The sequence below is a fragment of the Perna viridis genome, chromosome 7 (assembly GCF_037379345.1).
Source record: "Perna viridis isolate PV_CMFRI_1.1 ecotype Kerala chromosome 7, ASM3737934v1, whole genome shotgun sequence".
Taxonomy (NCBI): domain Eukaryota; kingdom Metazoa; phylum Mollusca; class Bivalvia; order Mytilida; family Mytilidae; genus Perna; species Perna viridis.
In genome coordinates this window covers 2113566-2127282 of record NC_142451.1, presented here as the reverse complement: position 1 = coordinate 2127282, position 13717 = coordinate 2113566, and the positions used below count along the sequence as shown (strand labels likewise).

The following is a 13717-nucleotide window of genomic DNA, read 5'->3' as shown; positions in this document are numbered from 1 at the left end:
ACCTTAATTTCAAGGTGTAAAATCAACTTTAAATTCTGACATTTTAAGAATATTTTTCAACAAAACAATTATAATTACAAGAAAAGGAAGTTGAATTTATCCCAACAAACCTTGTTTGGAAGATAATATTCCCGAATGAAAACACGAAGAGAACTGGCCTAGAAGCTGACATGTTACGGTTGACTGCATTTTCAGAGTCATATGGTGGAACGAATTTTTATCATTTAAAGGTTAAATGTTTTTTCCCCCCATTCCAAAAGCAATGATCACTAAAAAATATGAAAACCTTCATTTTTGTAATTTTATTATACTACTTTCATACTCACCACATAATTTTCAAATATATTTTATCTTTGACAAAATGATGTGTGAATTTCGTTGTGCCATTAAAAATCCTAAATATTTGCTGATCACTATTCGGAAATGTGCTTTTCGGGACTTATCGATTCTGGTGGTTGTGGAATTTACATCTGCTGAATTAAAAGCAAATTTGGATGTTTTTTTAATGCAATTTCTGCATCTGGTAAGAAATTTATTTTACAGCCAACTCTTTTAACTTTGTACTTCAATCATTCTTAAATATTTTGATTTGATATTACTTTATATCTAGACAAAAACATCCTGCAGGTCAATTCACCGGAACGTTACTCCCGCAAAATGGTGTCCAATGATAAAATCTCACATTTTGACTATAAACAAAAAATGAAAAAATCCAATGAAAACGTGAAAGATAAACATAAATGCGTGGTTTTATGTTATAGAACTAATTACATGCCCAACAAATCTACTAGGTTTGATATGCTATTTGAAATAGTTGTGTTAAGAATCTCTCAACTCAGGTAAAAGCCGCAGAATGACCTATAGTACTTGCATTGCAGTAGGTTTCAGTAACCCAATTATTCATCTTTAGCCGAATTGGATTGTCACTGAATTGTCAAGGATTTAATCCTCAGTGGGAACAGTGTAGTTAAGCGAGTCAATTCATGTTTTCCTACTAACTTTATTTATGTGGTAGGGAACCTTGTCAAATGCAAACAGGATCCTACCTGTTGATCAATCATCAAATATTTCACAAAATTTCTGATTAACTTGAACCAAATTTCTAGACATTAACTTACAACTGTTGTGTCTTTTTTGCACCAGGACTTACAAAAAAATCATGAAGATATGTGATCAAAACTCTTTCAAGGAGAATGCCAGTGTTACTGTCTTTGGACAGCCCGTCTATCATATTCTAGTCAAGACATGATTTAGTTATCTTTTATGCCTTCTGCACATCAAGCAGAATAACATGTCCATTTCTTATAGCTAAATAGCTTCTAATATAATACAGATAATAACAAATATCAACTATTTAGTTAAGGGTTGTAGTATGTGCATTTGGTAGTGACTTAGAGATGATATTTGGCGATCCTTCCATTTATATAATGCTGAAGATGCCAATGAGTCACTTTCATATGAGAAGGACGCCATGACTGGAAATCCCGGAGTCATGTGTCAACTTTGACTTTCAACTCTACGAGTTGTAACAATAATAACACAACACAACATAAACAATAAAATGGAATTATTGCATATTTCATTAAATAAATACGATAAATAACTAACGCGAAATCAAAATAATCTTACACGACCTCGCCGTAATGTAAAATCTAAAGCGTCTTTTGCTAGTTTCGGTACAAAGATGACGGTGACATTTCTGAACTTATCCCATGAAATAATACTCTTTTTTCAAAAGCCGGTATGGTCCAAGTACTTCGTTTTTCCAAACAGCAAACTTTAAACTTCATAAACTACGGTTAAAAGAGTCAATTAAAGCATTTTAGCAGGAGAAGATGTGCACCCAGCCATTGAAAGATGGCGGATTATGCGTCGTTCGTGATGTTGACTGACATAAATTTAATTTCCGTAGCTTTATGAACATTGCTAAGTAAAAATTTACATTAAGTACCCTCAACTGGTAACTGGGGCGTTCTGCTGAAACCTTTGTAGTGTCGGATGGCTCGTCATGTCCATTCAATCCACATGATTCAACAGGACCCTCAGAGTTTCAGTCATCAACATAAACGACCATCCCGGCTTTTGAAAGGTATTTATACGTGGAGACAAAAAATGACGAATTTCATTGGTTAAGACATATCACATGACAAGATCAAGTTTTCAAAATTGTTAAATTCCATCAAAAACCCTTTCGATTTTACATCCTTTGAACAATAAAGTAACTCCTTCAAACTTTATCAATATATTTTTACAAAATTTCATCCCATTAGACCGCTAGAGTGTAATGAACTCGACTGATCTTTCGAGCACAAATGATCGGTACGTCTTGTCGCTATCGGCCCGAAATGAAATGATTGGCCATGCATGCCACGTGATCATGCAAAAAAAATGTCAACAATCAAGACACCGGTTTTTAAATTATTTAAGACGTGCATTACATATATAAATGAATACTTTATTTTTTAAAAATTCATTTCTTAAGCAACTTATTTTCAGTTTCTTATCCAACGGAAAAAAATCGACGCTGTATACGAGATATACATTATTGCACATGCGCAGTGGCTTCGTACACATGTGGTTGAAGTAAACATTTACAGCGGGAAGAAATAGAGATGATTATTCTTTGGTGAATTGATATTTGGCAATTGGATTTTCTTTATCCTGACAAGGTTTTTAGAAGTCACAAATGTATGTATTGGGAACATTTATGAAATGCTTAAACTGGTCTCCTCAATAAAATTAGAAAGTCTTTGGTGGACCGTTCTGAACTCCGGATGTCTAGTTCCACTCTTCACTTCAGTAATAATAACATGTCGCACCTTTGTATACAAATAAATCGTCTGCTTAAGCCATTAAAATGCTAAACACTGAAATATCTAGACAATATACACTAAGGAATTACTGACACAAGTGAATTGTTATTGTTAAGGTACAAAAAATAACTAAGATTAGAAAGACTAGGCATATCAGTTGAATTACTAACAAGGCCAAGAAAATAGTGTCCATATAATGTAGAAGTGGACAATATTTTCTTTCCATTGTATGTCATTCAACTGGTATAAATGTCTTGTTTGTGGACAACAGAAATCTAAAATACCTCTGATACCTGGAGCATAAATAACGAATCAATGCTCTTTTCCTCTTTGTATGTATACTTTACTCATGTAGCCCCCTGTGGGCTTTTAATTGGCAATAAAATATGTTCTATACACATACACTTGGAAAATTCTTCTGTTCTACCTAAACTCTATCTCATGGAATTATATGTCATGCATGCTTCCTTACCTTTGTCATACAACTGACTTCTGAGGCGTCACACTTATAATATACGTTAGGACCTTTTGTACTCGATTATGGAACACTAGCTTTCTGTTAAAACTCTTAGTAGAAATGACCCGCAAATTATTTGTATACACCATATGGTAAAATATTGTAGGACCATGAAGTTTCTAGTCAACTCAGCCATGAAACGTTTAAGCCACAGTACTTTTTGGCCATAGTGGTTTCAGCCATGGTTTTCAACAAACATTCAATTAAAGGAGACATGACACAAAAAAATATCATTTTATAAATGATTATTGACATACATGTGATTAGGTCATTCCTTCAAAAGAGTAATCAAGGGAACCAAGGTTATAGCAGTAATCAAAAGAATTTAATCCAGGGACAAAGAGCAGACATGGAAAACAGACATACACAGCAAAGAACATAGAGTAACTAAAATCATACATACAAAATAACAAAAATAAATGAGCAACTCGGACTCCACTAAAAACTGGGAGCATGGACCAGGTGCACTGGTAGGGTAAGCGTCCTCTGCTTTTCTAGAAACACCCGCCGCGTTTCTCATAAAAAGTCAAGTCCGGGGTAGACAAACGAGGAAAGGAAAACTATGACCCGTTGAATAAATCAGTATTTATGGTTCTGATGGATACACCATAACAATCCATGAGTTCATGATGACGACCATAAAACTTCTGTAGTGATGACTTCAATCTTGTAGCAACATAACACTGTTCCAGAAGCGTATTTGTTAGAGTTCTAGCGTGATACAAATAGTCTGCGTAGTTTCGGCAAGCTCTGGCATAACGTATGAGTTGTGCTATGAACACCCCATACGCAGGAGCCGAAGGGATGTTTCAAAACTGGAGATTTGTCATTTTTCAGCTGGAGGAAAACCTCAGCATTTTTTTTGTGGCGTAACAAGTCAAATACAAATGTATATGTGAAACTTATGGAAAACCTTGTATTAAGTCTCTTTCCATGAGAAAAAATGCTGAATACTCTATTTGAATTGTTGAAATAACCCTTTTGATGGAGTAACACTTGGACATTTTAATGATTTTATTTATTAATGACATTAATTGATTTATATAACAATAAGAGGATAAATATAAATAACTTTTATATTTAAAAGTGTCATCATTGCTATGTCAGTCCTCTCCTTCAAAATGTACATATCTTTTCACTAGTCCGAATTAAATTTTCCTATCCCGGGGCTTCAAACTAGTGGCTAAAGGCGAGCACTGCTATATAGCTACTATTAATTAAATAATTTTCATTTAAAAATTGTCACTATGTGCAATTCCTACTATTGCATAAATATGCATCAAAATGATTTCATTTCAAATATTCATTACTGGCTTGGCACCACTGTAAATTTGACTTCATGCAGCATTGAATTTGGAACAGTACTTTGCTTTCTTGGCAAGAGGTGCTGAAGATGAAATATTATGCTTCAGCATTTTGACGGTTGATGGACATGAGAGTGCTTCTAATCGAAAAAATTCACATGCATGTGTAGTTCCTCCATTGACTTGGATAAAAAAAACAAGCCATACTTTGAGTCAATTTCGTTTCAGTGGATGCATGCTTAATGTTTCCATAACCGTCAAAAGATCAAATGTTCTGCATTAATATTTACACAATGAGTCCCAATCATAAGTAATAAATCGTTTAAGCATGTGCCACAAAAACTTGGGATAATTGTCAATCACCTGTTGTTATATAATCATCACACCTTGTAAATTATGTCTCGTCGATAACAATTAAAGTTCTAAATTGCTGTTCATGATCCTAATTGACATGTTCACCTGTCTACCCGAGATCAAGTGGAAATGTCGCTATTCGATCCTCTCAGGATTTTTCCTTCAGTAAATAAAAAAAATGGCGCCCAAAATTTGTTTTCTGTTTAATGTTCAGAAAGTGGTAGATTTTCTGTTTCAACGGTAGAACAGTAGGAAGGTTCTAATTCTTGTAGAATTGATATACCGCCAGTAGGTTCACATATATGATCAATGAAACTACAGTATGTTAAGATCAGTGTGGGAAACCACCACTCGCCAGCTCGCCAAATACGAGTAGATGTGGAATTTGGCAAGTTTTCATTAGCTTACACCAGTCATGGCGAAATTTATCAGACCGTTGGGCATGACCGGCACTTTTATCAGCCGGTCCGGTAAAATTTGTGTGATTTCCGGACCAGATGTCCGGTATGTTTTTTTATTAGGCACGCCTCAACCGGAACTGCCGGTATAAAGATGGCTACCGAAATCTAGGCAAATTTAAATTGGTCAGGCAGATAATTGTTTGGTCCAGCAGATTTTGTTAGGTTGCCAGACCAAATGTCCCGACAGGTTGAAAAATGATTTCGCCACGTCTGTTACACTCATCAATTTGCCAACAGACATTTGATTGGCGAGTTCCAAGGAAAGTTAACTAGCCAACAGGTTATTTAGTTAAGCATCCCTTAACAACATACATTAAAAACATTTTCCCTACATTTTAAGAAGTTTAGCTTTAGATCTAATATGTCAAGTGAATTTTTGCATGATATGCACAATTTTATTGATGTAAAGCATTGTTTACGATCTGCCATTTTAATTTCCGGTAAAATGGGATGTGCCAAAACCTACGCGATGGTCCCGATCTCGAATTAGTATTCAAACGAAATTATCTTGGTAATTTATGATATGTTACCTTAAATTATTTGTTTATTGTCAAAACAAAAATGAACAAGAAGCAATGATAAACATTTTCTTGTTTCATAATGATGAATCTGTTGAAATATAATTTTATTTTTAAAATATGAGTTAGAAATGGAGTACTAAATGTACATGAAAAACTTCAATGGGAGGGAATATTTGAAAATGGAAAAGTTTTTAATCAATTTAAAAACAAATCAAAAGATAGTTGAAGGAAGAAAAAGAAAGGCAGAAGATAGTCAAATCCAAGAAAAAACAGATGATAGTACAGACAAAAAAAAATTTGGCTTGTTGAATTTCTATTTGACTAGCAAGATCAATATTCCACTAGCCAGAATGGCAAGTTGGGAAAAAAATTGTTTCCCACAAGGTAAGATACGAGTGTAACAAACATTTCCTCACCAGGGTTGTAGTGCAAAATAAAGTAAGAATGGTTTATTTGTGTTTTCATGACAACCTAATTAATATGCATAAATGAAATCTGGAGGTAACGCTCAATTACCATATATTGAAATGGTTCATCATTGGTTCTCAATATCCAGTTGGGTACATGGAAAATGTAAGCATGTGCCCGAAAAAATCAATACATCTTCGAAAATAGCTTGTCTATATGATGGAGAGTGGTCCACTGATCTATGGGTGAAATAATCATGTTTAGCAAGTAAGAACACTAAAATGCTTTTTGTTTTCTGTCAGCTTTTCATTTTCGTTAGACATACATCCCTGTGTGGTGAATACACCACTACTTTGCACACTATTTTTGGACTTGAACAGGAGGGTGCTACTAAAACAGTGACACTCTATGTAGCATTCTTTCTTTGCTGCTGGGTTATATTAATAGACGAGCCCAGTAGTCTTAATTATGATCAAGAGATATCATGGGCAGCTTCTTTTATCTTTACATAACTCTGACAATATTTTTCATAGGTAAGTTAAAATATTTAATTTTGGCAAAAAGATTTAGAACATGGGGAAGCTTGGCATGAAACCCTTATGGGTTATCAGATAAAATTATTGAAAACCAATGAAAAATGAACATGTTTGTATTATCCTCTGTAATTGCAGGGACTTGATATTACACTCTCTGGGCCTGGTACACTACACATGAGTAACATTCCATAAAAAGGGATGAAATCAATATTTTCATTATTTAATTTACTTTACATAAAAAGTATCTTACAAGATAGAACATGATGAAATATGAACAGAATTGGCGTTGTCTCACTGTGGATAGTCTACTCTTCATACATGTAATAGTTAAATATTTCTGACATTACTACTGTAAGTAGTAAGTATATATTAGCTGGCAAACCACCACTTTCAATGTTTCCACTGTCAGTTGTAGAAATCATGCAACAAATGCAGAAGTGCCACACATTTCAACCACTCGATCTATGAATTGAGAACCAATGACGCAACACTGTCACATGACCACTTGGCTAATTAAAATTAATATGGGTTGGTTCATTGTCGATTTTGAATCAATTTTTCAGCAAAAACTGTAATAAATCAAATAAACCAAAAATTGAAAACAGGATATTCTTATTACTAGACATAGATTCAAATGATTAAGGTTTAAAAACAAATGTTTTCTTATGAATTAAAATTTTTTGGGGTCACTGAAAAAGCATTCAGACTTCCGATTTTTGTAACTTTGGAAGTCCGAATGGCTTCTGTCTGGAAAAGTTAACCGTGAAGACTATGTTTTGCATTAGATCTAAGAAAATACACAAATATACAACAAGTAACATAATTATTTAGAACTGTTAATATACCGGCTGTTATTCTTAGTAAAAAATGATTTGTAGAAAATTATACCTTCAAACAAATTGTGTACAACCCCTATGAAACATCTCTTTAAAAAAAAAAATGCTGTTACTCATTGTGGAGATGGACAGCTCTTTAGTTTTCCACATCCCAGAGTGAAAATGTACTTAAAAGGCAATGTTCATTGTTAATCATGCATTATAGAAAGGTATATATATGTTCAAATAGTAATCAAGGGAACCAAGATTCTAGCGGAAATCAAAAGAATGTAATGCAGGGTCAAAGACCAAGCATAGAAAACAGACAAACACAACAAAGAACATAAAATAACCAAAATAATACATCCCAAGTAACAAAAATCAGTGAGCAAGTTGGAAGCCCAATTGTAAGAAGTCTAGCACGATACAAAAAGTCTGCGTAGTTACAGCAATCTGTGGCATAACATGAATTCTGATATGAAAACTCTATATGCAGGTGCCGTTGGGTTGTTGCCAGAGATGAAAGGAAAGTTGGCAATTCTGAATGAAAAGTTATCACGTTTGTCGTAAAGTTTGGTCAGTAGTTTTCCTTTACCATCGATTTCTAAGTGTAGGTCAAGATATGAGGCTGACTTCACAGTGTCTGTAGTATCCTTTATCTCAAGTTCTTTGGGGTAGATGCAATGTGTCCAGTCCCTGAAACTAAGATTGTTTAACAATAATATGTCATCTATATTGCGGAAACCGAGATCAAAGGATCTAGCCAAACGATGTCCCTTCTTTTGGATCAGATCAGCTATAAAGTCAGCCTCATTAGATTGAAGGAATAGGTCAGCTAGTAGAGGAGCACAATTTGTTTCCATTGGAATGCCGACTTTGTTGAAAAACACATCAACCACCATGGACAAACACATAGTCGATAAAAAAATTCCAGCATTTTGAAAACATCCTGTTTGGTATATTTGGAAGACGATTTGGAATTATTTTTTACAAAGTATGAGAAATCTCATACTCTCATGTTTGTAAAAAATAGTATTAAATTGGTTCTTATAAGCAGCTTTAGGCAAGATGACTGAAGTCTCTGGAATTCTAGAAAGCTTTCCTACCAACAGTTTTTTCAAAAATCATCTCCTCTGAAACTACTGAGCGGAATTATATGAAACTTTGCACAGATGTTACTTGGGGTATTTTGCACAAAACATTTGTTTAGATTTTTGATCTGTCAAAAAACATGGCCACCATAACTAAAAATTGAACATAGGGGTCAGACTGTAGTTTTTCACATAAATCTCCAAAATCGTTAGGTTTAGCCAAATTCTGACACAGGTAAAAGTGTTCAGCATGATGAGATCTATCAGTTGTCAAATTTGGACTTTGATCAGTCAAGCCATCTAGGAGTTATTGCCCTTCTTTGCCTTTTTTTTGCTATTTTTAATTTTATTTCTTTCAAAAATGTTCTCGTCAGACACTACTTGACCAATCGAAACCAAACTTGGTATGAATGTTTCTTGGGGTATCTTGCACAAAAGTTTAGTTTAGATTGTTGATCCATCAAAAAACATGGTCGCTGTTACTAAAAATAAAACAGGTGTCAGACTAGGTTTTTTGCATATATCTCCGAAACTGTTAAGTTTAGTCAAATTCTGACAAACGGTAAAAGTGTTCAGCATGAGGAGATCTATCTGTCATAAAATTTTCATTTTAATCTGTTAAGCTATGTAATGGTCCTTATGATAAGTCCTGCCGAAGTGTTTTTAAGTCAAAATTGTTCAACAACTTCTTTATAAATTTATTGCCATTGAAAGACAAAATTTAACAAGGGGAGCGATTTGGCTCCTGAGAGCCTCTTGTTTTTGTATTACCAAAATGGGAGTTAAATTTTCTGTCCCCTACATGTTCTATAATTGTTCTTGTCTGATAAATAGATCTACAGATCTCTCTCTAGATATTGGAGTTAATTAGCTGAAATATTGTGTGTTAACAAAACAAAAGAGCATGTGTTAAGATATAAAAATATAGAAGTATAGATCTACAATGTTACTTATAAGAAAGAAACCAATTCAAGCATACAGAAACAAACTTTGGAAAAGTAATGTGTATTTTGAGTATGGAGCAGTTAAATATGACAGCTCCTGCATGACTGTATATTAAATAATTACATGATTTGATTTTGATAATTGAATAAACATGTAAATGGTGCCTGGCATTAGAGTAGTTTACTTTCTTGTACTTTTTAGATTTTTAAGAACTAAGGTTTTGTACTGTTATCATTGTAAATATTTTTTGGCAAGTTTAAAAAATTGTAACTGCTTTAAGAACATTTTTACCCCTGAAAATGCAAGTAAGCTTCTGTGTGATTTAAATAACACTGTGGTATGTACAATCAAACCTTGGTAAGTGGAAGTCAAAGTCACCAGGCAAAAATGTTTCTTGGGTTCATCTGAGGTCAAGTATAGCCAGGAAATATATTGGTCAGTGATTGTTTCTGCTTTTAAAATGATTTTATTTCTAGTTCTTCACTTACCAGAGTACTTTGATACGATTGTAATGTTTTGTACACCATATCTGAAGATCATTATGGTGTGTTGTACATCAATCACATTTTAAAAGAAGAATGACATTGACAGGGACAATTCATGTCTGTTTTTTATTTTTTTTGCCAGAAATGTTTTTAGTTCATAACTTGTTGCTTTGAAAATATCAGAATCAGGAGTGTCATCAAACCATGTGTATTACATGGCAACGATAAAATTTTAGATTCACTGACATATCGAACATAGTCATTGAATTACTTCTGTTGCTATCATCTGTTTGGCATGTAGTTAAATGGTCAGATATCATTTCAACAAATAAAGTTTGTCGGTAATTTTTTTATTATTATCAAATTATTCAATATCATTGTTGATATGAATTCAGAAGTGTAATTTATCAAATTTGTTCCTTTTAAATCCCAAGCTTTTTGTGTATCAATACACAAATAAAGTCATCAAGATGTCAACTAGTAATTACACTAGCCATGCTAAAAAAAAAAGGCAAACTTCGGTCATTAGTTAGAGTTATCTGAGTTGGACTCATTGAGGTTCGACTGTAGATAGAAATTTGGAAAGTGGAGATAGGCATGATCAACCAATTATAAATTAAAATTAAATGTGCATCATTGTCCACCCAGAAGCTGAGAAACATATTACTTGTTGACATAGAAGGTACATTAATAGTAAAATGAACCTTATTTAACATTGAAGATACCAACAAGTGTTTTATTACAATATTTGTTGGTATCTTTAATGTGAGCAATAAAGGTCATCACAACTGACAGATATTTAAACATAACTTACAGAAACTTTTTTCTAAAAGATCACAGCAACATTCAGTGGTAGTAAAGTAGGCCACACTGGTATAATGTAGGTCAGATTTCTAACTAGAGATCTACCTAGGTTTCTATTGAAAACGGTACCAATTATTTTAAATTGCAATGAAGAAGCCATAATTATTTATTTTTTGTCTTAATTTTTATTTTTATCCTTTTCAGATGGCTACAGAAGAAAATAAAATGCCCCAGACTCCAACAGATGTGAAGCCTCCATTAACAACTGCCACTCCAATATCTAGCACACCATCAAGTACATTGGCATCATCTGCAACAACACCTAAAACTCCATCTACACAATCTTTGGTTTGTATAAATGTTAGAGTTAACAGAATATTCTCAGTTCATACAAACAATGTCTGTCTTAATATATACACCATATTTTTCGACTTATAAGTTGATGTTGAGTATAAGTCGAATTGCCGATTTTTCACTAAAATATACAAAAAAACAGATAAGTCAGTGGTAGCCAGGACATGCATCATAAGTCATCAGTATTAAAGGGGAAGACCACCTTTGCATTAAGTTGGGCACGTATGATAAATCATACCCATGTAAACAAAAATAATCTTTAATGCAAAATGCACTTTTATAAAATGCTCAAGGCTATGCAAAGTTTGAACTTGAAATATAAGTGGATAGCCATCTTGCAGAACTCTCCTATCTGAAGGAAGATCATAGTCAGACTTTATTGATTTTTACCGATCGCTTCCGATTGGCTTGTGACGTCACTAAGTTGGTTTGGTACTGATACAAGTACTGCAAATAATATGTTAACAAAGAATATTTCAGAAATATTTCTACAATTCTGTTTATCTAATCACCAGAACATGATGACTTGTCAAGTTTACGATTGCATGAAATAATAAAAGAGAAATGTTCTAAAAGTTTTTTTACCAGCAACATGAACATTCTTCAGAAGTAACTGTAAGATTTTCCTTACTAATACTATACTATCTGGCTGCAAATTCTGTTGTTCATCAATGATGTCTGACATTTGCTTACATGTTGTGCCTCAATCTCTCCTTCTATTTATTTTGGGTTGAAATTATAGGAGAAAAGTCCCAAATTTGCGATTTCTTCGGACATCATAATTAATTACCTGTTTACTTATACTTTACAAACCGACTTCGTGATGTCACAGTTCAAGCAATCGTGGTGGTGCCCATAGGTGCAGGATATTCAAATTTCTTAATTATAAATCTCGTTTAATTAATAAAGAAAAGGAAATTATTTTGTTTCAATTTAATTTTTATGAATATTTAACAGATAAGTTTCAATATATATGACTTGCACAATGACATGGTCTTCTCCTTTAAGTTAACTGTACATATCAGAAGAGATCTATGTTGATCATTTTTTCCCAGCATATTATTCCAGAGAAGTAACATTAATGGTATTGTTAAGTTTGCTTATATTTTTGAAAGGCCCCAGGCCGTTTTTGATATACCTGTAAATCCGAGGAGTTTGTTTAGGAAAGGGGTGGGGGGGTGATGTCCATGTTTTTCACTCAGAAATAACCTTTTGTCAATATCCAGATTTGTTTTTATTATAAAGGTAGATTGGTTTGTCAAGAAGAAACCGAATTATCTGGACATTAAATACAAACTGTAAAACACTTTAATTACCATTGTTTGTTTGTTTATATTTTATGACAATTTCATAAGAACGAGCAATGGGAGATAACTCAAATATGTTTTGCGACATGCTGTAAATGAAACATGCGGTGTCAACAATCAATTTTCCTTGGCCATACTGACTAAAATATGAAAAATCACATAACACCTCCTTAGAAAAGTACATTTTTGGCAAGCTTGACAAAGTGTTGAATATGCCAAAAAATGCTCTCAGAATGCAGAAGACTACTGAAAATATTTTCACTATTTTAATGGAAAACAACTTTCAGCCATGTTTAATTATTTTTAATTCAATTTGGTGTTAATAAAATCATAAACAGGTCAAGTGTGTCCACCCAGGTATGAAATTAGTCTGATGAACCGGTCATAATTATAATTGATAATCAATTAAACAAATATAACCTGGTATTTAAAATTACAAAAGTTGTTACCTTTAATCTGGTTGCATTTATCCATCTTAAGTTTGCGTCATGTGTGAATGCATTACAACATACCATAATTGGGCATAAATTTGCGTATTAAAGGACCAATAACTCTGGAATACTCTATCCAATAGTGTTTTACCAGCAAAGAATTTTGAATATGTGTCTTCTAAAGTTTATTTATACATTTAAATGATTTTAAAGTTGTGTATTCAGATAATGGATAAAACCCTGAGGGATGATTTTATGTAACATTGACATTCATTCTTAAATGAATAGTGACACAGATCAATTATCTTTGATTGTTGATTTGATTTAATAAGAAATATGATTGCATTTTACCCCTAATTACGATTGAATTGATTCATTATATTGCAATAAAATCATTTTACAATGCAATGCTCAGGTCAAGAATGGGTTTGAAAGTAATAGAACTTTATTAAATAAACAATTTTGGTATTTATAAAACTTGAAGACGACACTACAATCAAATAAAATGCATTGTGGATTAACATTTTTCTTGAAAAATCCTTGAATAAGTTGAAGTGGACGATTAGTAGAG

At 33.1% G+C, this 13717-nt stretch overlaps 2 protein-coding genes across 7 annotated transcripts in view; one reads left to right on the top strand and one right to left on the bottom strand.

The window, feature by feature from the left end:
• The window catches only part of LOC148610928 (bromodomain-containing protein 3-like), a 30051-nt gene extending 27755 nt beyond the window's left edge, over positions 1-2296 (bottom strand). The window contains exon 1 of one of the 6 annotated variants that reach the window (XM_088590854.1): positions 2253-2296. The gene's annotated coding sequence lies outside the window, so the exon portion shown is untranslated. Of the gene's footprint in view, positions 1-326; positions 2069-2252 lie in introns of those variants that run through there. The other 5 variants (XM_088590850.1, XM_088590852.1, XM_088590849.1 and 2 more) reach the window with 5 other exon arrangements.
• Positions 2297-2549: 253 nt separating this feature from the next.
• Positions 2550-13717, top strand: part of LOC148610927 (WD repeat-containing protein 5) — a 28930-nt gene continuing 17762 nt past the window's right edge. The window contains exons 1-2 of the mRNA XM_088590857.1: positions 2550-2688; positions 11259-11402. Coding sequence (XP_088446983.1) covers positions 11259-11402 — 144 coding nt within the window. The 5' untranslated portion in view covers positions 2550-2688. The remainder of the gene's footprint in view (positions 2689-11258; positions 11403-13717) is intronic.